The sequence below is a fragment of the Heteronotia binoei genome, chromosome 21, assembly GCF_032191835.1.
Source record: "Heteronotia binoei isolate CCM8104 ecotype False Entrance Well chromosome 21, APGP_CSIRO_Hbin_v1, whole genome shotgun sequence".
In the NCBI taxonomy this organism is placed as follows: Eukaryota; Metazoa; Chordata; class Lepidosauria; order Squamata; family Gekkonidae; genus Heteronotia; species Heteronotia binoei.
In genome coordinates this window covers 54124218-54148367 of record NC_083243.1, presented here as the reverse complement: position 1 = coordinate 54148367, position 24150 = coordinate 54124218, and the positions used below count along the sequence as shown (strand labels likewise).

Below are 24150 nucleotides of genomic sequence, written 5' to 3'. Positions count from 1 at the left end.
TGAAATGTTGCTTGATGTACAGAGAATGAAAGCAATCCCTCTTACTTATGGCACTCTGACTTTTGTAACTCCCAAGAGCATAGAATGTTAAATGCTGTTGTGCTTGGAATTTATATTTTAGTATTTTAGGCATTTTTTCATTGTCTGAAATTTTATTGTATGTATCATTTTAATATTGTAGTACTGTTGATAAGTTGTCCTGGATATCATCTGGCTGGGAAGGCAGCTGGAAATTAAAAGAAAAATGGCCTGTGATGAATCAGTCCTTTCTCTACTGTAAAAAAACATACAATTTGATAACCTCTGAATATCATTGGTAGGAGGCAACTCATTGGAAGGCCTTGGCATCTATGCCCTGGTGGTTGGCTCTCTAGGGCAGCTGGTTGGCCACTATATGAACTAGATGGACCACTACTCTAATCCTGCAGGGCTCTTATGTCCTTAACTTTGAAAAAAAGTTTTAAAATTGTTTTACATTTATCTTTCTAATCTATCTATATAAAAAGTCTTGTACACTATGTAAAGCGGAAAGCCAGTTTGGTGTAGTGGTTAAGTGTGTGGACTCTTATCTGGAGAACCGGGTTTGATTCTTCACTCCTCCACTTGCACCTGCTAGCATGGCCTTGGGTCAGCCATAACTCTGGCAGAGGTTGTCCTTGAAAGGGCAGCTGCTGTGAGAGCCCTCTCCAGCCCCACCCACCTCACAGGATGTCTGTTGTGGGGAGGGGGGGAAGGTAAAGGAGATTGTGAGCCACTCTGAGACTCTTCGGAGTGGAGGGCGGGATATAAATCTAATATCTTCTTCTTCTTAAGGGGCATCTTCTGTATGCAAACAAGAATGGGTACCACAGGAATAAAAGATGTGGTAGTCAATATTAGGGATCTGGCAAAGAACCCAAGAAATAAGGCAGATATTTCGTGATGGCAGTGTGATCCAAAAGTTACACCCTTCTATGTCTATTGAAATGTAACTCTCTTTAGGGATGCACCAAGCAGGTGTGTTAAGAACCCTGCCTGAGACTATTCACTAGGTTTACTCCCATCAAATATTAGACCGTAACTATTCTACAGAGAATTGGAGATTCTAGCATAGAATAGGAAACTGATAAGGTTAAGTTGACTGCCCACTCAAAGCAAATTTTGGCAAGTGCTCCTCCAACCAACACACACACACAAATCTCAAAATGTAAAAAAACCAGTGCACATTTGTATAACTGTAATAATAGAAGCATAGAGTTGGAAAGGACCTCCAAGGTCATCTAGGCCAACCCCCTGCACAATGCAGGAAATTCACAAATACCTCCCTCCATATCCCCCAGTGACCTCTGCTTCATGCCCATAAGATGTCAAAAACTGTCAGGATCCCTGGCCAAAATGACCTGAAAAAAAACTGCTGCCTGATCCCAAAGTGGTGATTAGCATTTCCCTAGGTGTGTAAGAAAGTGCCATGAGAACTGGGCAATAATGCAACCCTTCCTGTCCTCCTTCCCATAATCTGCTTAAGTTCACAGAGTTCATTGCTGTCAGATTGCCGTCTAGCCTCTGTTTAAAAACCTCCAAAGGAAGAGAGCCCACCACCTCCCAAGGAAGCCTGTTCCACTAAGGAACCACTCTGTCAGGAAATTTTTCCTAATGTTTAGCCAAAAGCTATTATAATTTAATTTCAGCCTGTTGGTTCTGGTCCTACCTTCTGGGGCAACAGAAAATTCTGCACCATCCTCTATATGACAGCCCTTCAAGTATTTGAAGATGGTGGTCATATCACCTCTCAGTTGCCGCCTCTCCAGGCTAAACATGCCCAACTCCTTCAACCTTTCCTCAGAGGACTTGGTCTCCAGACCCCTCACCATCTTCATTGCCCTCCTTTGAACCTGTTTCAGCTTTTCTATATTCTTCTTAAATTGTGGTGCACAAAGCTGAACACAATACTCTAGGTGAAGTCTAACCAGAGCTAACCATCACTTCGTGTAATCTGGATGCTATATTTCTGTTGATACAGCCCCAAACTCCCATGGGACTCCCAAGTCTGTTAGCCGCCCTGAGCCCGCCTGGCGGGGAGGGCGGGATATAAAAATAAAATATTATTATTATTATTATTATTATTATTATTAACTGCATTTGCCTTTTTTAGCTACTGCATCACACTGCTGACTCATGTTCAGTGTATGCTCCAAGACCCCTAGATCCTTTTCACACATACTACTGCCAAGACATGTCTCTCCCATCCTATAATTGTGTGATTTTTCCTACCTAAATGCAGAACTTTATATTTATCCCTGTTAGAATTCATTTTATTTGTTTTAGCCAAGTTTTCCACAGTCATCCTGACTTTGTCTTCTGTGTTTGCTACCCCTTCCCAATTTAACGTCATCTGCAAATTTAATAAGCATTGCTTCTATTCCTTCCTCCAAATCATTTATAAAGATGTTGAACAGAAGAGTTCTCCAGGCTCTCAGGACAAGGTCTTCCACATTACCTACCACCTGATTCTATTAACTAGACCTGTTGGCGATTGAACCTGGGACCTTCTGCTTTCCAAGCAAATGCTCTACCACCCCAACTTTACTTTTCAAAATTTGATTCTAGAGCTTTCAATTGGATTTTTGTACACTTTACTTGCTCTGGAATGCACCGCTGGTATCAAAATCTGAGAATGTTTTGACTATAGGATCTTCATCTCTCCTTTTATAAACAAATGTTAACACTAATTCTATTTTAATTCCTCCTGTTTCTTCTAGATACTTCCTTCCAGCTAATGGATAAGTAGTTGCATAAGTATATGATTTAATTCCATCTGAATTTGAATATTTCATAAAAGTAGCAATTTAATCCTCAGTTCTGAGGTTTCCTTTTACTGTCTTTACTATTGTTGCTGAAATTACATCATAACAATTTCTGTGATCTAGCTACCGTGCACCAGAAACTCTTGCTATAGCAATGTTCTCCTCGCCCTCTGAAATTTCTTTCTGAGATTATTTTCAGTCGGGGCACAAGCATCCATAACTAAGCTATTCATTCTGTTTTCACTTCATTAGCACACAGAAGTTGCAATCTATTCCCCAGTTTTGAATACATAAAGAAGGGAGGGAGTATGTATGGCTTGGAGACTCACATCAGGGAAAAGTTCTTGGTGTAGTTTTGATCAAATCAGCTAATAGTGGCAGATTAATGTTAAGGCTAATGTACAGTCTTTTTTAAAAATCTGATCTGTGTTCTCTGCTTGAGTGTGTTCAGTTTTACCTAAATGCAGGGATTAACTGAACTATGTAGTACAAATTGATTTTAAAAGTTTGCTGAACACTTTTCAAAACACCTCTGTAACCAAATTAACAGTGCAGTTGTATGGTTTTGTTTGTACAGCCAGGGCTGGCACCAGCATATCCTGAAGTGGGCAGTTGCCAAGGCCCTGGGCTTCCAGTCCAGTGGCTCGCATGCTGCCTGTTCACACTCCCTCTCACTGCCCATCTGCTTGCTTATGAGCTTTCCCAGCACCAAATTCCTGGGCACAGGAAGGGTGTGTGACCATTGGAAGGGTTGGCCAGCAAGTTCATGGGTGGGGAAAGCAGGAGGAGGAAGAAGGGAGATAGTGCCCTGGTATTCTCTTCCTGGGGTCCGCAAAAACCTGAAATGGGCCCTGGCTTCAGTAGGCCAGAACAATTGCTGTTGTAATATCCTAGGGTTACCAACCTCCAGATGGCACCTGGAGATCTCCTATTATTGCAGTTGATCTCCAGACAACCAAGATCAGTTTCCCCGGAGAAAATGGCCACTTTGGAGAATGGATTCTATGCCACTGTACCCTGCTGAGGTCCCTCCCCTCCCCAAATCCCACCCTGCCCAGGCTCCAACCCCCCAAATCTCCAGGAATTTCCCAAACCAGAGCTGACAACCATAATGTATGCTCAACTCATAACAGAGTCAAAAGTATAATTTCAAAAAGCACCAGTACAGCAGCACCATCAAGCAATCACACACCACCCTTCATATTTCTGCCACCACTCACCAGTCATGATGCTGAACACTGTGCTAATGCTTGTATTAGTCATGTGGGGAAGGTACGAGTGATGGCCTAGTGAAACCATGATGTCACACAACCCAGTACACACATGCCTTCCACAAACCGCAGGTACCCAGGCAGCCAGATAAAGGCTAAAGTGTAGCTATGAGACTGCAGTGAGTCATGCCTAGGTGGGTGGAATACCTAGTCTCCACCAGCATAAATAACTCTTTATTGCTTTCATTGGTACACAGTGAGAGTTCACCTGATTTGGGGGATTTTCTGCCTTCTGTTCAGCACACTGCATATGCCCCCTGGGTCCCTTGTGTGGGAAATGCTGCTGTAACCTGTTGCATAATAGCAAGTTGTTAAGCTAGCACATAGTTCTCCCACATTATAGTGTATCTTGGGAATACACTTTGTCATTAGTGTTTGCATGTTCTTCATCCTTTGAGTGTTTGGTGGTGAGAAATGGAGAGGCTTTTCAGAAGCGTTAACTTCTTGACTTAGAAGGGAGACTTGTGACTTGGCTTTTTTCAACCCCTCTGCAACACTGCAGGTGGACTCCTCTCAGTTGTTTCTTTCTGAAGACCCAAGGCTGGGAAACTGCAAGTGTTCTGCAAAGTGTTAGCAATAAGAACGTTCACACATTATGTGTCTTGACTGTTCACGTAAACTGCCCTTGGACTGTATTCCCAAATTTCCATTGGAATTCTGCAGACATGAGAAGAAATGAATGTAGCCACATACCTTGACAGATGAGGTCAGAGTTTCCAAGGCATGCAGTGCCATGATTTGCTGCAGATTTAGTTTGGAATTCTCTCCTCCATTCTGGCTGCTCCAGCAGGGAGGAGGTGGTTATTTTGGCACTGGCAGTCCATTAACTTCAGAGTGTGTGTCTTAGTTGACACCATCTTTTTTGCACACATAACCCCTATGGTATCCTGAGGACTGGAACAAGCTCTGAATTAAGTATAGAATTTTTGCTCCTCTTTACTATGCCTCTCCTCTGCCTCATTGTTGTATTGCTCTGCCATTGTAAGGATTCTATCTGTGTTAGTTGCTGCTCATGCAATGTTGGTGCTAAACCAGCACAGATTTTCAATGCAAACATGTCTTCAGGCTCTGCTGGTTCACCAAAATTTAGGATCAGAAGCCAAGATAGGATTGTCTACCTAATACTGCAAAACCTGAGCTGCTTGACCAGAGCGGAGCTCTTTCCAGATCAGTTACAATAATTTTTTGTTAAACTTCTAATTCAGTTCTTCCGTGAATTATTTTGCAAGATTGTAGCTATTCCACCAACATGCTAAGCAAAATATATTAAAGTTTACTAATAAAGGTTTGATTCTTAAAACATGCCAATATAAAACATTTAGATTTATTTGTTTGGAAATGGATGCAAATGTTTATGTCTACTTTTATTTTTCTAGTATTACTTTTACCATAGAGACAGTAAAAGGGGGGAAAGGAAAGGTCCCCTGTGCAAGCACCAGTCGTTTCCAACTCTGGGGTGACGTTGCTCTCACAACGTTCTCACGGCAGACGTTTTATGGGGTGGTTTGTCATTGCCTTCCCCAGTCATCTACACTCCCCCCCCCCCCAGCAAGCTGGGTACTCATTTTACCAACCTCTGAAGGATGGAAGGCTGAGTCAACCTCAAGCCAGCTACCTGAAAACCCAGCTTCCACTGGGGATTGAACTCAGGTCGTGAGCAGAGCTTAGGACTGCAATTTTAACATTTAAATATGTTATCAAGCATCAGGGAAATGCATTCTTCTAGATCCACAATACGCTGACCCCAATGTAGTTAATGTCTTCTAAATAAATATTTAGATGCTGAGAATGAATCAAGAGAGAAGCTTTCATTTTGAAATTAGACAGCATAAGGACTACAATAGTTTATCCAAGGAAATACATTGTGAGATGTAGTATGCTGCATTAAAATCTAATTAGCCACTTACCCTTCCTCCATTAATTTTCTTGGTTTTTATTTGATTTTTGGTTAGTTATTGTTATCTTCATGTCAACTACAAAGAAGAGGTTTGAGAGATCTTTTTTTAAACTAAGGATGAATTCAGAGAATTAATTGTAAACCAAGATCCACTACTTCTGATTCACTATCTTTTGAGAGAAAAAAAAATAATTATTCAGAAAATCAGAGGCAAAACAATGGCTTTTCTAAGACATGCAGTATGGCAAGGGGTGATAGAGTAATTTCCTATTTGACAGAAGATGTTTTGTTTCCCTAGAGGTCACATCAGAGCACCCTGGAGTCAAGGAAGGGAGGAGATTCTCTCAACCCTAAGTTCTCATTTGCTATAAAAGCTCAGTGTAAAATATGAATGTACAACTTTGAAGTGACATTGGATAGAGTCTGTAAAGGAATAATGCCTACGGCAAACTTATAGTTGTATCTCCTGTCCTATCACATCCAGTAGTTCCTAATCAATGTTGCCTATTTAAGAGATTATCAGGATACAAACAGGAAAATAAGATGGGGACAAGTGCAAAAAGGGACAGGAACTGAAGCAGAAAGAACAGCGGAGATGCAAAGATTCAGATGATGACAAGAAATCCACTTAAATTAATGGTGGCTTAAGTGGAGCACTAATTAATTATATTGTCTGTTATAGAACAAAGTTATGTGTATTTGGATCTAGCTGAAAATGAAAATGATTCGTTTGCATTTCTATTAAGAACATTTTTAATTATTTATAGTTGCTGTAACTGAATTGACAAATGCCAGTTTAACTGATAAAATATAATTGGTAAATGTATAAGTAGCAAGTGATATGTAGAGCTAAGATTGGATTAAAGCTGCTGGTAAGACCTGTGAATAACAGCAAATCAACATACAGAGAACAAAAGAGTTAGATGCCACTTGACTCAAACTTAGTTCTCACATCTGTTTGTTAATGTTAATCTGCTGCCATTTGCTGCTATCTATAGGTTAATTTGCTGCTATCTACAGGTTTTACCAATTGCTTTAATCCAATTTCAGCTATACCTATTGCTCAGTTACTTCTACATCTTGACTCTAATTAACTCTTCCTTTTAACTTAACCCCTCCTCCACCCTCTCTACCTTTATGTAATGGTCGAGGAAGTCTTGTTTCAATGTATATGAAGGTGTGCATGCAAAGGAAAGCTGATACTCAAAATTAAACTTTTTTGGTCTTAAAGGTACCACTGGACTCAAACTTTGTTCTGTTGCTTCAGATCAACACAGCTATCCACCTGAATCTATTGCCTACTATAGAAAGGAAAAAAGATGAACAGGAAAAAAATGCATATGCTAAATGCATGTGAATTAGAACCATGTGAATTAGAAGAGAACCAGGGGTGTTTTTTGTGCAGGAGCCCACCAGAGCACAGCTCCACCTGGAATGGCCAGGAATCTGGCAGAAGAAGGCAGCCATGTGCTCCCAGGCCAGGAATAAATAGTGGAGCTGAGCCATGCTGCAATGGTGGCCTCCTGGAGTCCGGCTCACTCCTGATGAGGACCATTGACTATGCTAGATGAAAGTATGACCCCAGCAGTGCAAAAACTGTACATATTGCCTAAAAGGTCTGTTGAACCATGTGACTCATTCGCTTTCCAATTGGGATCTGTTGGGTGACTTTGGCCCAGTCACATACTTTCAGCCTAATTTACCTCACCTGGTGGGTATGAGAATAAAATGTAGAAGAGGGGAATGGTATAAGCTGCTTTGATTCCCTTTGGGGAGAATGGCAGGGTATAAATGAAGTAAACAAATATATGAATATTTTCAAAGGAGTGATATTCTTATACCTAATAATATTATATTGCCATTTCTCAGGTTTAAAAAAACTTCACTTCTAGATGACAACTCATTTTATGTTGTATTGCACTTAGAAGTGGATAGGGGATGTTCAGATGGGGGATGGCCCTTCAGTAGCCAATACTCTTTTCTGAGAGAAGTTAATGGTCAGCTTACCAACTAGCTGAAATCATTGGCAAGAAAAGGTTCTGTCCAGCCCTAGTGGTGCCTGACTACACTCCTGTTCTAACTTCTTGCAGGCAGCAGGAAAATGCCAGTTGTCTGCACTGAGATCAACTATGCAGCCAATGTGCCATCTTTACTATGCTCATTTAACTTCATATCCCTTTTACAGAGTCATAGAAAGTGATGTCACCATAAACAGTGCCAATAATCTTGACATTGCACTTGAATAGACAGCTGTAAAGTACTTCCTGATTTATAAGAGCCATGCAGCTTTCTGTAAAAAAGTTAGAACTGAAAATTTACAAACGGTCTAATCTTGCTTGAATAATAATAGAGATGCACAGTGCTCCTCATAAGGAAGAAACTTTCCCCTCCTAATATATATTGCAAAAGATATAAGAGTCATTGGGAATGGAAGTCATAGGGAATAAGCACAGTTGGTGGTAGAAGAAAACCTGTCTAGGACCTTGTGAAAATGATAAAAAGTTCCAGCTGTATTTAGACTTCAGAGTATCTAGTGAGGAGAACCTTGTTCAAATAAGCTGGAAGATGACGGTGATTTCAGGATCATTATTTGCCATAGATCAAAAGAGGTATGTGTGTTTAACAATGGGCCAATTTAAATTTTAATATATTAGAGGAAGACATGAGGCTCAGAAATAATGCAAAGGGCAAAGTGATTGAACACAAAACAAGAATTGGATAAAAAAGGGAAGCATCTGAAATGTGGAGGTGAAGGACTCCAGAATTCCTTAAGTAATGTGGGTGGCAGCAATCATACTCGAAAGAGGGAAAGATAATATGGCAGGAAGACATGCACAGTTCGACTTTTTTCATGCTCAGTTTTCATAGCAGAAGTGAAGTTTAGGATCTGACATTAAAGCAGTTAAGGGAGGGACGGTGGCTCAGTGGCAGAGCATCTGCTTGGGAAGCAGAAGGTCCCAGGTTCAATCCCCGGCATCTCCAAAAAAGGGTCCAGGCAAATAGGTGTGAAAAACCTCAGCTTGAGACCCTGGAGAGCCGCTGCCAGTCTGAGAAGACAATACTGACTTTGATGAACCAAGGGTCTGATTCAGTATAAGGCAGCTTCATATGTTCATATATGTTCCCATGCTATCTGTTGGTACATCAGCCAGAAAAGCATGAAATTGCCAATGCAGATGCCTGCAAAAAGCTGTGATCCTCCTTCAGCAAAAGATCTTTCTAGTTCTAATAAGTCTACTATCTGTCATGGTGTATCACCTGCAATGGTTCAGAAATCACCACTGTCTGCAATGTGAATAAGCTTTGGTCACCACCACATATGAACAGGGTTCAGACGTAGACCTATATAGTAACATCTGACCACCTTAGACATCACTGCAGATTTTTCCTTTGAAATAGCAGACCAAATGCAGAAGTGCTAAATCTGAGAGGTAGGTTAATTACTGAAGATTCATGGCTGTTCCCTGGCTTATATGCTCTTGACCATTATATTGTCTATCTATACTAAGTAGTGCCTATATTTCTCCTCTCCCCTGTCTTATCCTGTGAGGTAGCTGACACAGAGAGAGAGTGTTGATTTCCCCATTTCATTTCCTATGGCTTTGTAAAAACATAGGATCCCCTCCCCACTCCTTCCCGGTGTATATAATTTTTATCCCACCCTCCACCCCCGCTTTATCATGATAACCCTGTGAAGTAGGTTAGGTTAAAATATAGTAACTGGTCCAAAGTCACCCAGCAAGTTTCATGGCAGAGTGGGGATTTCAGGCCAGATCAATAAGTCTACTATTTTAACCATACACTGTGCTGGATCTCAATGGCATCCGTATACTATGTAAATAAAAGTAGTAAGCCTAGAAATGAAAGACAGCATATGTGTGTGCATCATGTATGGCCCTCTAGTGGGCATTTTGCCATTGCAAGACAGACATACAATAAAGTTTGCAAGGCTGAAATTCTTGGTTGCCATGTAGTGCCTAAAGTGCTGAGTGAAACTTACTACTTGGAATGGAGAAACAGTAATCAGTATTCAGACCTGATATTTAGGGGGAGAAGTACCTCTGTGTATATATGAAAACACAAAATTAAAAGGAAAAAGACTACTGGGAAATTTTGTGCTTGCCTGTCTTAGCTTGGGACAGAAGTACAGGATCAACCTTCACCATTGATGCCAGACATAAATGGTATGCTTCAGGAGTAGGTAACTGAAGTGGTGTAAGGACAATTACAATACAGTCCTAATTTCAGTGGGTTTAGACAGAAGTAATTCTGCATAGGAGCATGCACTCCTTTTAAAATATGAAATATAAAAGAAAAGTGGATTTCATTTTGAACATACTTCCTTTGCTACATGTACCGTAGATATTGACACCCAACTGATATAAATGGACTGGTCAAATGGCTGGTCCCCAGCAACTCCTAAAACCAGTTGCTAGGATAACTTGAACTATAAAATACTTTTTTTTTGCCATCAAGTCAAGCTGACTTCAGGTGACCGCTAGCTGGGCTTGAAAGCAAGGGATGTTCAGAGGTGGCTTGCCATTGCCTGCTTCTGTGTCACAATGACCTGGTACTCCTTGGAGGGCTCCCATCCAAATACTAGCCAGGGCCAGCCCTGCTTAGCTTCCAAGATCTGATTAGATTAGGCTTGCCTGGGCTATCCAGGTCAGGGCTTATAAAATATTTTTTGCCTTATTGAAGCAGTCCCTGTTGTCTTCACTGGCATATTCTTCTAGTTTAGGTTTACATGTACCCTCTTAAAACTTGTAAAAATTGTGAGTTTACAGCATATAGCCTGCTTCACTGGTGAATCCATTTCTTCCGTTAATACTTAACCTAAACCTTTCATTTTATACATTGCCCATTACTTGTCCCTGCTGCTGCTTTATCCATAGCTGTTCCACCTGAGGAAATTTGATCTAGAAGGATGCTGTGAACTATTTCCAGTATCTGCCTTCCATTTACCATTTGTGTTAGAATTTAAACTCCTAAAGTGAACAAATAGTGGCCATAGGAGGGTGGAGGAGGAAGGAAAACTACAAAAGAGATCATTTTCTGCAGGGAAAGAAGAAAGTGGAAATGATAATAATTTTAGCACTGCCATGCGAGAAGGCTCCCTAAAGGCCTCCTGACCAAGGTTTTAGTGAAGAATGCTGTATAGGGTGTGGAGTTTTAAAGGCATCCTTGCTCTGGTGGCTTTTGCTTTCTAGACATCCCCACTTTTCATTGCCGCTCACGAACTATTCTTGGGCCAGTCACTATTTCTCATCCTAGTCTACTTTATAGGGTTGTTGATCTTTTTAGTTATGAGCTACCTCAACCAGGTTTCTGAGAAGCAGAATGGAGGAAGGAGAAGAATGTTATAAGTTGCTTTGAGTTCCCACTGGGGAGAAAAGTGGAATATAAACAAAGTAAGTAAAATAAATAAATAATAAAGCCCGTCTACAGCCAATGCTGGTCCTGTTTTCTGGTACAGCTCCTCATTTAGTCCACACAGTACAGCATGCTGTCACCTTGTGGTTTGTTTACCCCTCCTCCCTCAAGATGGTGGTGTTAGCTAAAAGCTAGTAGACTCTGGTACCAGGCTTACACAAGGGCCTGCTCTTTGAGGTGACTGAGTAGGAGTGAGGTGAGGATGCTGGTTTCCCATGAGTGCCATTGTCAGGTGTATCGTTGCTGATTGGCCAACTAACTCCCTCCCGCAAAATCTGCAGCGCCTTTCTCAGTGTCTGGGAGCCCACCTCTAGCCCCCTCAACTCAGTCCCAGAGGCCACGTTAATGCAGCTGGGAGACTGAAGGAGTGAGAAACTGGGCAGGTTATTCAACTGTATCACTGACATCTGTAAGAAAAATATGTGGCTATTTTTTCTTTTTGGAGGGGACGGAAGAAGAGGTGAAAATTAATTTGGGGAATAGATTAATTGAAGGGAAACTGATTTGTGGGGATCAAGATCGAAAATTGATCTGAGGTAAATTAATTGAAGGGGGATTGATTTGGGGGGGATCTGAGTAAAAAATGAAGAGTGGGATAAATAAATTGAAGGGGAAGCATGTGTTAGAAATTAACCAGTTTCCTTTTGGTAAACTAGTGCTGTATTATGCATGCAGCTTGGGCTCAGACCCCCCACCTCTCTGCCTTGCATGCAGTTTGCAGCCCTGAGGAAGTAATTTGTCTCCATTTAGTTCAACATTATGTTTACAGCAACAGTGGCTGCACATGTTAGTTTGGGAAGCTTACAAGCTGGATTCAATTGCAGTTGTGTCTCTCTGTTTTGTTTTTGCCCTCATCATGGGTATTCAGAGAGAAAAGGGATGATACATAAAGCGTGCGAGGTGTGATGTATATGGTCAGCTCTCAGGAGCAAAACTGTCTCATAATTCTTTCCAGGGTGTTTTATTAATTTTTTTTAATAAATCGGAGCTACCTGAGTAGCAGTTCAGGGAACAAAGGTATTTGCTTCTTAGTTTTTTTAAAAAACAACCATCCCCTAACTCTGTTCTCTCACTGAAAATTGCCTTGCTCTTTTTATGTTTAGGTTCACCACCAGGGGTAAAAGGAACTTGGTGACTGCAGTTTTCAGATAGAAAGCCACACAAAAGGAAGGATTTAAAATCCCTCCCTCCATGCTAGTGTCTCCCTTCAAATTGCAGCCCTGTAAGCTACACTTTATTCAAAGAATCATGGATGGTACTACATATAACAGGCAGTTCCACCATCAGGACTTGGTATCCTGTCATTGAAATGGTTCATCTCCCCTCCCAAAGCAACTCTTCCTGCTAATTCCTTAATACATGCGTTCATACATGTGGCTTTCCCTTGGCTTACTTTCTTGAGGTAACTGCTCCATGTGTAGGTTATTCCTGCTTTCTGATTGCAGCATAGGTATTGTCCAGATTGTATGAAGGTCTGATACCACATGTGGATAGTATTGCAAGGTAAGAGAGGCACTGTATATGCAGTAGTCAAACTTGAGATGCACAGAGCTCTCTTGTGAGCTCCATATTCTGACCTGCTATTCTATGACCTCTCAGAACCTAAACTGGAAGATGCAGAGGACAAGACAGAGTTACCAGGCATTACAGCAGCAATACCTCCTATAGGATCCAGCATTAACAGGGGAATCAGCAGCCCATCTGTAAGGTGGCTCCCATTTTTACTTATTTTTTAAACATTTATGTGCTACCTCTTCAGAGATCTAGTGATATAGGTGTCCACAAATATACATGGCTGGAAATGGGAATTAGATTAATGGAGTAGAGGCCTAGCCATGTGTATTAATGGGAGCCAGTAAGGCCTCTGAATATCTGTGGTAGGAAGTAACATTGGGGCAATGTTTTCTGTAATACAGTTCTATAAATTTCAGAACTAGGGACTTGCCAATAAAGTCCCACTTCCTAGAGAAAAATGACATTTTAAAGAAGTTCTGTCCTTACCTGTTTAGACAAGAGCTCAAAGTAAGTATAGAAAAATTTCATCACCCCCTTTTAAAAGGCCATAATTGTATATTGTATTGCGTATCTTTATGAACTCTGGAGAGAGCACCTATTGCACAAAAATAAGCAGTAGGGCATCTCTGGCTAATTTTGACAAAACAACATTTGCCAGTTGGGAGAAAGCATTTTGTACACCTGTAGTGGGAAAGCAAAAGATCCTCTGGATGTGAATTCTCGTAGCATGGAGCCATCTAGTGGTCAAACCATTGAACAAAACACAAGATGAAACAAGTTGGAAAGTGCAAAACTGCTCACAGTGACAATTTGTCTGTAGACTGCTTCCACATAAGAAATTCACAGTGGTGGTTGTTGTTAACTAACCTCTTTCATAATGCAGCTATAAAATCTGTATTGGTCAGAATGTTCATCATTACAAGTGTCTCCTTTAGTATCAACTTTGACCACACATTCATATAAATAGCACAAAAGAGGTTTAATGGTGAATTTAAACATCATGGCTCCAATCCAGCTGTAACCACATGCAGCAGCAACCAATAGCTCTGCCAATTTGTAAGACAACTCTTACCATGCCTTTATTCCTAGATTTCCAGTTAGGTGAAGAGCAGCTTGGTCATACTTCTCTTTATTATCCAGTAAATTATCATCTGCATCTATCCTTTGTGTGCTTATAGGAACAACTATTTTCAGTTAGTGTAAAAGAGATTTGAAGGAGATTTGAAAGAAGAATTGGTACTCAAGGTGAATGCTCTGGTGATCAGGTTTCACAGGCTTTTGAATTGTTCCCCCCTGAAATCTGGAAACAGAATATGGATCTGCAGTGTATATTCCATGGGAAGCAAAGCTCTTCTCAAACTACTTTCAGTTGGGGGGGGGGGGGACAGAACAGAACTGTTGCCTGTCTCTGACCTAGTATTTCCTTTGATCTTTGCTTAAGCCTTTCCCCCACCCCAAGCCTTACTAGTTTGAACTCTTCTGCCCTACAGTGTCTTCCACTGAACCTTTAAATAACTGACATCTCCCTACACACCAGAGGGGCTCAACTTCTCTTATACAAGGGATCAATCATTCAATCCAGTTTACACTGTGAAGCGACTGCATTACCAGACCTAAGCCCACATTTAGTCAGGGCAAGGCAGATGACAGGTTTTGGGTTGCCACTAAAGGACAGAAAAGAGTCAATTTCTGCCCTCATTTAGATTGTCTGTTTCAAGCACCAGAATATCTTGACTCCTGATACAAACATCCTTCATAATACTGCAAAAGATCTTGAGATTCATCTCCCATGCTGCTTCAGGGTCATCATCCTATTGCCCGAAATAACCGGGCCACTGACACAGTTCAATTAAGCCTGCCTTCCTAAGCAGGCGTGTTAGATAACAAGCCCCATGGACTCAGTGAGATTTACTTCTGAGTAAAAGGTGGTGGTGGTGGGGAGGCTTAAACCTGCTTTTATTCTCCAACAAAGCCCGACCTTAACCAGCCAGAGTTCATGGCTGTAGTAGAGGAGTCGCTACTCTTCTCAAGGTTAACGCACTCCAGTCCCCTTTTCCTGGCAAAGAATCGTTTGCTACCTCGCCGCCCCCGGCTGATTCTATAGCAGCGGCCGTGCTTCCCTGCTGTCCGCCCTGCGGAGTCATCAGAGGGTTAAGCTGTCAGAGCTATAATGTTAAACAGGTGTCAAAGGCGCCAACATATATCTGCAGATTGAAATCAAATACTTTGCGGTATAAAAAGATAAATTACCCAGGCGATTCCCGCCTCGTCCCACTCATCAGGCCAGCGCCAGACGGCGAGCAATTTTTTTTTTTAAATGTGCTAACGACCTAATCAAGCAATCAAGTCGGAGAAGATTGCGGAGTGACCCCCGAGCATCCATCTGCCAGCAAGCCGCTCACCCCCCCACCCCCATTCATTTCCATTCCACCAGGGACAGCGGCTGCTTTTCCTGGAAAGGGAAAGGAGAACGAGGAGAGATAAGGGGGGAGGGAGAAGGGGGGGGGGGGGAAGAGAACAGTTAAAAAAAAAATCCTAAACAAATTAACACCCAATTTTGCAGCTTAATTAGTTAAATGAGAAAAAGCCGATGGCGCGAGTGTGCGGGGATGTGTCGCGGCAGGGAGGGGCGGCTGCATGGCGAAGGAGCGAGCGGGAACTTCACCACCACCCCGGCATTAATTAGCGCGGGTCAATGGCGCCGATCCCCGGGGAGCAGCCGCTTTAATTTCCCGTGATATTTCAGTGCCTGAGGCCCATCGATTCAAACTGAAATTAACTTATTTTTCAATCAGGCCCGGGCTGCCCCTGGGGCTGACTCTTCCTTTGCCTCCTCCTGAATAGACCGCCAGCAATTTTTCATCTCCAAGCTGATGCCTCTCTCCGAGGCGGGAAAGGCAAAAAGGAGGGGAGGGGAGAGAGAAGAGGAATGGGAAATGGGCGACTCTGAGGCCGAGCGAGCAGGCAAGCGCGCTAATAGATTTCTGCCAGGCAGCTTCGCGCCGGCCTCAGGCTTTCGCGCCCCTAGGTGAGGCGAGAGTGGGGAGCCGCCGGTGCTTTCTAAAGGGGGGAGTCTCTTTGTGACACGTTTGGGAAAAGGCGGCCTGCAGTCTTGCACACTAGAACAGCGCTCACACACTAGGTCCCTCTTGTTTTGACATCCCATTAAATAATGAAAGAGAGAACCCCAGGCAGGGAGAGCCAGAAGCCACTTGCACAGAGAGACAGTAACGGGAAATTAATTATATCCCTGTGCTGAGCTGTGAAATGGTGGCTCATCCTCAGGGTTGTGAGAAAGGAGAGGGGAAATGCGCACACCGGCTGGAGAAAGGGTGGATGCGGGTGGGGCTAAAGGGAAAGGTGCTGCAGTTGATTTAGGGCATACCTAAGTCAATTTTCTTTTAAAAACCACACTGATTAAAATTTGGTAAGGAGTATATATTGTTGCTTATGGGGGTTAGAGCTGACCTGTGGCCCACCCCAGAGCTGGATTAACAATTAGGCCAAGTAGGCACTGGCCTATGGGCCCCATGCCTTTAGGGACCCTGGGCCAGCTCCCCATTTCCCCACTTCTTGCAGCCTGCAGGTGCAGCCAGCAACTGAGCTGCTCTTTGTCTGACTTTCCTGGCATTGCCAAGTTTGCCTCTGTCTGCCTCTCCCGCAGCTTAGTAAAAGGGGCTTTTGAGAAGGTGCCTGCAGGCTGCAGTGGGGGCTGTGGGTGGTGGGGCGGGTGCTCAGACTCTAAGATAATTTGTGAGGCCCCCTCACCAAAATGTTGACTGCCTAGGGGGCTCCACAGGGTTTAATCCGGCACTGGCCCACCCCTGATCTTGGTGCCAATGGCTGGTGTAGTAAACATCTGGTACTCCTTTGATTCTTCTTGAAGATTCAAAACTAAATGGCAGATATGCTGAATTTTTAAAAGTGTTGTGTTGAGAATGATAGAAAGATCTGTCTGAGGTGTCTAATCTGTGATCATTCATTTGTTTGGATAAGTATGATTACAAAATCAAATGATAAATGTACATATATATTATTCCAGAATTTAATGCATCCGTGTGACTAGAAGAAAGGCACACCAAGTTTTTATGCTATGGGATGTGATATTACAGGGAAAGGAGGGATATTATTGGAAAGAATAAACAGCTTAGATTGATCCAGAGCTTCAAGCTGTTATGAATACAGTCTTCTGCTCTAGAACATCTGGAGCTAAGACAGCAACAAGGGATGTGTGAGTGGACAAAGTGCCTTTCTCACCTCTGGTGTTGTTATGCTACAAGCAGTTCAGTTCTGGTATGACCACATGTGTTTCAATAAGAAACAGGTCATGATGGAAGTCTTCCCTACTTTTTCCTCAGTGATATCACCAATGGCAGTTGCATCAGCAGAGCAAATCATGAGGGGAGATTTGGTAGAGGAAAGGTGAAACTAGAGCTACCTCTATTTGCATAGCCCTCCCAGTCTTTGGATCATTTGCTCACTTATTAAAAATATTTATAACTTTCTTTATCTCCTAAGATAAACTAAAGAACCAGCAAAAACTACAAGGACACAAATGTCATATCCAATAAATAACAGGTTAAAAACCAAAAGCGCACAGCTTAAAATGCTGTCAGAATAGTTTACTCTTCCCCAAATGTCCTCTGGAACACAAGGCACACCTTCCTTAAAGCAACAGTGTTTGATGTACCTTCTCTGATAGGCCTACCACAGAGAAAGCCTGTGAGCTAACTGTAGCCAAATGGACACTCCTAGGTAAGATTATCAAAGAAGGGAGTCTGAAGAGTTTAACTGGCACAGTGGGAGATTTGGTTCCAGTTTGAGAGGAATGAGGACCCCAGGCCATGAAGAACTTCATGGTTGAGTGTAGCAAGAAACACAATAGATAAGTCCTATGTGTTAACATTGTATATTATAAGAATCCAGTCACGATTTGATCTTTGATTCTTGTGTGTAAGCAAACATTCAAGCATATATTTATTCATTTATGGGAAAGGAGTTTATTTTCTGACAACTCATATTTCAAATCCTGACTAAATTAGCATATAGCACTCACAGGGCAGTACTGTTCAGCCCTTACATAATGATGATTCTCTTTGCAGGTTTGGTTTCAGAATCGAAGAGCCAAATGGCGGAAGAGGGAAAAATGCTGGGGCAGGAGCAGCGTAATGGCAGAATACGGGCTATATGGTGCAATGGTACGTCACTCCATCCCGCTGCCAGAGTCCATCCTTAAATCGGCCAAGGATGGCATAATGGAATCCTGCGCTCCTTGGCTGTTGGGTAAGAGACCAAACTTGAGCATGGAATTGATTTTGTCTAGCCAGTTTCCCTGTCAGAATAGAAGGGAATAAACAATTACACCATGGACGTTTACAGATGAACACAGGAATTATTCCTGCAGGGATGAAGGTTTGCTGTTTTTTCTTGGAATCTAAAGACTGGTCCCAGCCTTACAGTGAAATACAAAGCGGAGTTTCACTGTTCTCATGGACTGAGAGAGCAATCTTAGTAAGCAGATTTACTAAGAATTCTACTGGTCTACTTAGTGGGGCTTACTTTCAGGAAAGTGTACATAGAATGGCACTATTAAAAGATTGCAACTCAGGATTGCAGTAGTAGACTCTTAAGTTTATTATTTAGAGGTAAAATAAAGATTAGTGAGAATGTGTTGTTTCTATTGAAGTTATGCAACACAAGTTCCTTAATGCCTATATTCTTAGGCCCAGTGCTTATGTTATGCAACCATAACGACAAAGCAAATTTTGAGTCCAGAGGCACCTTTAAAACCAGCAAAAATTTATTCAAAGTATGAGTTTTCATGTGAAGGCACACTTCCTCAGATACATAGAAATGGATAGATACTGATGCTGCTGCAGAAAAGTAGCCTCTCTGGGGTAAGTTCTGCAGCCACCTGTTATAACCAGGGCTTTTTTTGAGCAGGAATGCACAGGAACTCAGTTCCAGCTGGTTTGGTGCAGGGGGTGTGGCCTAATATGCAAATGAGTTCCTGCTGGGCTTTTTCTACCAGAAAAGCCCTGGTTATAACATTGGGGCAAACTCTGCCACATAGATAACTGATACCATGTCAGGAGTCTTAGCACACTGGTTGCACTAATTGCTAGCTGAGTATAAAGACTTCTGGGATGACAACAAAAACAGTCCAGCCCTAGCACATTTCTCATTATATGAGTTTGTATAGGGAAGGGTGTACTTCCTCAGATATATGAAATGTAGTTGAAAGTAGTTTGATGATAATGATCCAATGTATTTGTTGTTCTATAAAGTGCCATAGGACTTTGGCAGTTTTGGGTAACCTGACTAAATTAACCTGCCTTTTGGGATATAATTACCACAATCCGTATGGTAAGCTGCTCTAAATGTTACAGAAGGCATAGAGAACTCACCACAGAGAGATTGCTTGTACTTGGATTCCTAAAGTGAGTGTGAGGTGTATTAGCCCTTAGAAAATCAACTCTGGCAAATCTAGGGAGTGAATGCCTGCTTAGGTGACCAGAATCTGGGGGAAATCAAATCACATCATGTCAACAGTAACAGTGCTATTCCCTAAGCAAAGTTATACTTTCCTAAACCCATTGCCCTGAGTTTGATCCCGGCAGAAGTTGGGTTCAGGTAGCTGGCTCATGGTTGACTCAGGCTTTCATCCTTCCGAGGTTGGTAAAATGAGTACCCAGCTTGCTGGGGGTAAAGTGTAGATGACTGGGGAAGGCAATGACAAACCACCCCATAAAAAAAACCTCTGCCATGAAAACGTCGTGATGTGACATCATCCCAGAGTTGGAAATGACTGGTGTTTGCATAAGGGACTTTCTTTACCTTTTTTTACCTTTTTTTAAAACAAGAAGCATTTCTGCTTTAGAAACAGTGTGCAAGCTGTGGGTAGACATTTAACTTCAGGTACACACAGTACACATGTACTGAAAAGGTGCCAACATTTCTGACAAGTGTTGGAATAATTATCTACAAATGCATTCTGTATTATTTTCTTCAGAGGCACTTCCTCTGAAAGATTTTGTAATGTTTTAAGCAGTTGTAAGCCTTTTGGCAGCTGTGATGTCCCAGGTGTTCTTAGCACATCTGATATGACTGCTTCCAGAAGTTCTTTTTACCCCTGAGCTCTCCTGATTGAAGAAGCAGTTCAGATATATGCAAATAAGAAAAATCTTCCTTGGATCAAATCAAAGATCAATTAGTCCAGCCTGTTGTCTCTAACAGTGGCCAGCTGCCTCTAGGGAGATTACAAGCAGCCTTATGCAGGCAACAGTCTTCCCCTGTTTGCCTTTAGCATCTGACATGCAAAGGTATACTAGTTGTGAATATGGAGATTCTATCTATTTAGCTATCATTGCTAAGAAACCTATCCTGCTATGAATTTGTTTAATTGTTTTAAAAAGATGTCTTAGCTACTACTTGAAGATAGATTTTCTCTTGTGCTCCTGCTCTTTGCTTGGCTCTTGTCTTCTGCTTTTTCAGACTAATACTGCAACAAAAGTTAATTTCTGGCTTCTTTAAACATGTTTTGCTTCATACTTCTGTCTATGTGAAGCCCAGAGATGAGAGAGAGGCAGAGGGGTTGAGATGTGTGAGCAGAAATTTAGACTTACAGACAAAAGTATACTTAGATTTCCCTCACCAAAGCCTTGCTTATATAAGAGCTACTGTATGAATCATATATCCTCTATCATTTTATATCTGACAGCTGAGAATCATAAAACCCAGCAATACTGTGTCTTTACAGTTCTGGGCTCTTCTGCTCCATCTTTAACTGTTCACCAGATTTCAGCTCCAAACATTTTTAAAAGCACTTGATTATGGGGTTTGAAATTAACATCCTTCTGTACACTTTTGAAAATTAAATCTAAATCTGAGTGTGAATCAAGAAATCCACACAATGGGGCCCATGTACAAATAGAGTGGATTTTTCCTATAAACCTAGGAGAAACTCCAAATTTACAAAAAAACTAGAATTTTTTTTAAAAGCAATTAAAACAAATGAACTAGAGAGGCGATATCTGCACTTGTAAGCACAGATTGCCTTTCCAGCCCTGCTGTTATCACCACATAGGAATCCCTTTACAAATTCTCCTGCTCCCCTATTTTCTAAAATGTACAGACCTGTTATGATGTTATGATTCAAGTGCAGACTTGAGGGTAGGGTTGGTTCCTGTTTTTCACCCAGGTCTGACCTCTCACTGTCAGTGAACTGGCCTGAGTGCCCCCCCCCCCCCCCAACCATGCAGGGCCCATGCAATGGCTCTCTGTGACTGCTGTTTGAAGCAAGGCTTTCTGCTTTTCCTTAATTCTGGCCTCTCTTTATCTTTACTGTTTTCAGTTCAAGATGGCTTTCCCATGCCCAGGCGCTTTTCTAAACCCGAATACCAACAATTCTTTTTAGGGATGCACAAAAAATCTCTGGAGGCAGCGGCTGAGGCGGGGAGGAAACCAGAGGTGGAACGCCAGGCCCTGCCCAAGCTTGACAAGAGTGACAAGGAAGAAAGGGGCCCAGATTCCAAAACCACCATTTCCCAGGAAGAACTGAGAGAGAACAGCATTGCTGCCCTCAGGGCCAAAGCTCAGGAGCACAGCACCAAAGTCCTGGGGACCATCCCCGGAGATCCTGCTACCCCAATCAGGAAGCCAGAGAAAGAGGAAGAGGCAGCCACAGCAGAGGATCAACGGCAAATGGAAAAATCAGATTTATCAAAAGAGGAAGAGAAGCTGATTTAGAGGGGAAGGGGACGATGGGAAATCAGCCATCTTCTCAAAGACTAACTCTTCTAGGAGCTACAGCCTCCTGTCAGACCAACAGGGTTCCTCCTGCAGCCCCTACTAAACATGGAGGTAGTCCCCCACTTGGTCGCTGTGGACTTCAGGAAGCCACAGGCTCAGGCCACGCTCTTTCAGGTGTCTCTAGAGACTGATTCCCCTCAGGAGCACATTGTGTCTGCTCCTCCTGCCCTCAAGAGCACTCTTGCTCTGCTCTCTTCCCCTTCCCCCGTTTTGGGGAGATGAGGGTCATGTACCACCATAATATTAGTCCCAAGAGGAAAATTAAGCTAGGGGGGGACTATGATTTCCTCAATACCAGCCACTAAGCCAATGTTGGGTCTTTTTTCTCTTTTAATTTTATTCAGTCTTTTTTTCTTCTGTTCTCATCCCACTCTCAAAAGATGACTTTATCATCTCTCGTTGTGAGAGCATATCTGTCTCTCCTTGTCTCAGTCAAGTTATTATGGCTTTTCCACAGAAGGAAAACAAACCCCCTACCCTGTTAATTTTTATATGTTAATTTATGTAAATATATAATATTTTAAATTGTCTATCGCCTAGCATTGAGGCTGAATTTAGAAACAAAAGGAAGCCATTCCCTCCTTTAAAGGTTGGGCCAAATTTGCAACTGGCCAAGTGGCAACCCTACCTCAAAGAGAATCTCATCCTCACTGCAAAGTCAGCATTGCTGTTGATGGGAGTCCCAGTTACCCTTCTGGTGTAATGGTGAATTTCCCTTGGAGAACATGCCCTTGTGGCTTGTTTGTGGCACCCAGATTGCAGCATCCCAAAATCTTGACTTAGTATTCTTGGGTGGCTATATGAATTTTCCCTTTAGCTCAAATGACTTTGGGGAAAAATCCATGGAAATAGTTGCATATAACACTGAGTTCATTCTGATAGGGGTTTACACCTTCCATAAGTGTCTTTCTTTGTAGAGTCCTGGAATGTTATGAAATTGGAAAGGAAAACTTGATAATAAAAAAGAGGTACCAGGACTTAAGTCTGCTTGAATGTCATAGCATCTGATCTGGAAGCTTTTCCTTCTTACAATCTTGATGCATAGATTTTGGCAGGGTTACTTAATAATGAGGCACATGCACCCAGTATATGAGCATATGTACTCTGTTACGTATCATTGTACAGGGGTGATACCTAGTACTCAAAACCAATATCAGGGTTTTGTCCTAGGGAACCTGGACCAAACCAAGCTTGGGAGAGTTCTCTGAATTCAAGATGGAATAGTTCTGAAATAGAAGTGGAGAAATGGAGAAAAGCACTGTTGGCCTCTAATAGCCAAACTTCAGGGAAGGGGGAGGGAAGGATCTTAATTTTTTTCATGGCTTTTTCAGTCCTAAGATTTTAAGGGCTGGTTCATACATATGTGCATATCACTGGGTTACTCAACATTTGATTACTATTGGATCCCTGTGTGAACTGACTACATCATAAAGAGTCACCTTGAAGGTGATATAGAAACCTTGCCAGAGTTAGATCTGCAATTACTCATTCACACATGGAAAACATCCTTTGATGCTGCTCAAATGATGAGGATAAATTTTTGAAATTGCCCATATAAAGCACATGCTAGCTATCCTTGTTATGTGCAGTAGTGCAATGTGAAATAAAGCACTTATGGACATCTTGGGGGTCCACCAGTAAAAGGGATATCATGTTACTTATATTGCCAATTGAGTCGAAGATTCTGATCTGAAGTCATACCCACACAGTCATAAGAAATCTCAGTTTCATAGTAACATTGTCCTTTTTTTGTTCTTCATTGAAGGCCCCAGGATAGCAAATCCCCGTGTTCCTTTTCCTATCCTTGTTTCTGGCAAGAGGTGTTTTTACCAGGTTGCTGTTTTGTTTATGATTGATCTTCCAACATAACTCTTCTCTGTCTTTGTCTCCCAGTTCTTTGGCGTGTTAGATTATAGCCCATGGTGTGTAAATAATGTACATATGGTGAGAAAAGTTGTTATTTGAAGTGTTTAAGATACAAAGTTGTAACAACTTCTAGTCATTTGAAACCTGTGATTTTTGTGCCATTTTCTGTAAAGATATAAATCAGAATTAAACAGAACTAAAGATGGGCAGAACCATTCTATTCACTTTTCTGGCTGTAAGGGGAATATACTTGATAAATATTTGCATAAATAAATATGGTCTAGACCAGTGGTCTTCCACCTTTCTAAACCTGAGAACCAATGCGCTGCAAACAAGTGACATTAGTCATGTGACAGCAAGAGCAGGAGCCAGAGTTATGACCTCATCAGTGTCAAGCCTTAGGCAGCAGAACAAAAGGAACTTGGATTTTCAGCAAGCCTGGACAAAGTGTCCTGTCCCTTAACAGAAGCTTAATGTGTGGAAGTGGGCAGCTGTTCATGGCATGGAGGTAAATAATGTCATCGGGTGAATAATATCACATTAAGTCTCTATTAAGAGAATGGGAGATTTTGTT

General features: G+C 42.0%; 1 protein-coding gene across 2 annotated transcripts in view; it reads left to right on the top strand.

Moving 5' to 3' along the window:
• The window catches only part of VSX2 (visual system homeobox 2), a 32793-nt gene extending 9005 nt beyond the window's left edge, over nt 1–23788 (top strand). Inside the window, exons 4-5 of one of the 2 annotated variants that reach the window (XM_060262633.1) lie at nt 18002–18182; nt 21316–23788. In XM_060262633.1, the coding sequence (XP_060118616.1) occupies nt 18002–18182; nt 21316–21647 (513 nt within the window). In that variant the 3' untranslated portion in view covers nt 21648–23788. Of the gene's footprint in view, nt 1–18001; nt 18183–21252 lie in introns of both variants that reach the window. The other variant, XM_060262632.1, reaches the window with a different exon arrangement.
• The last annotated feature ends 362 nt before the right edge of the window (nt 23789–24150 follow it).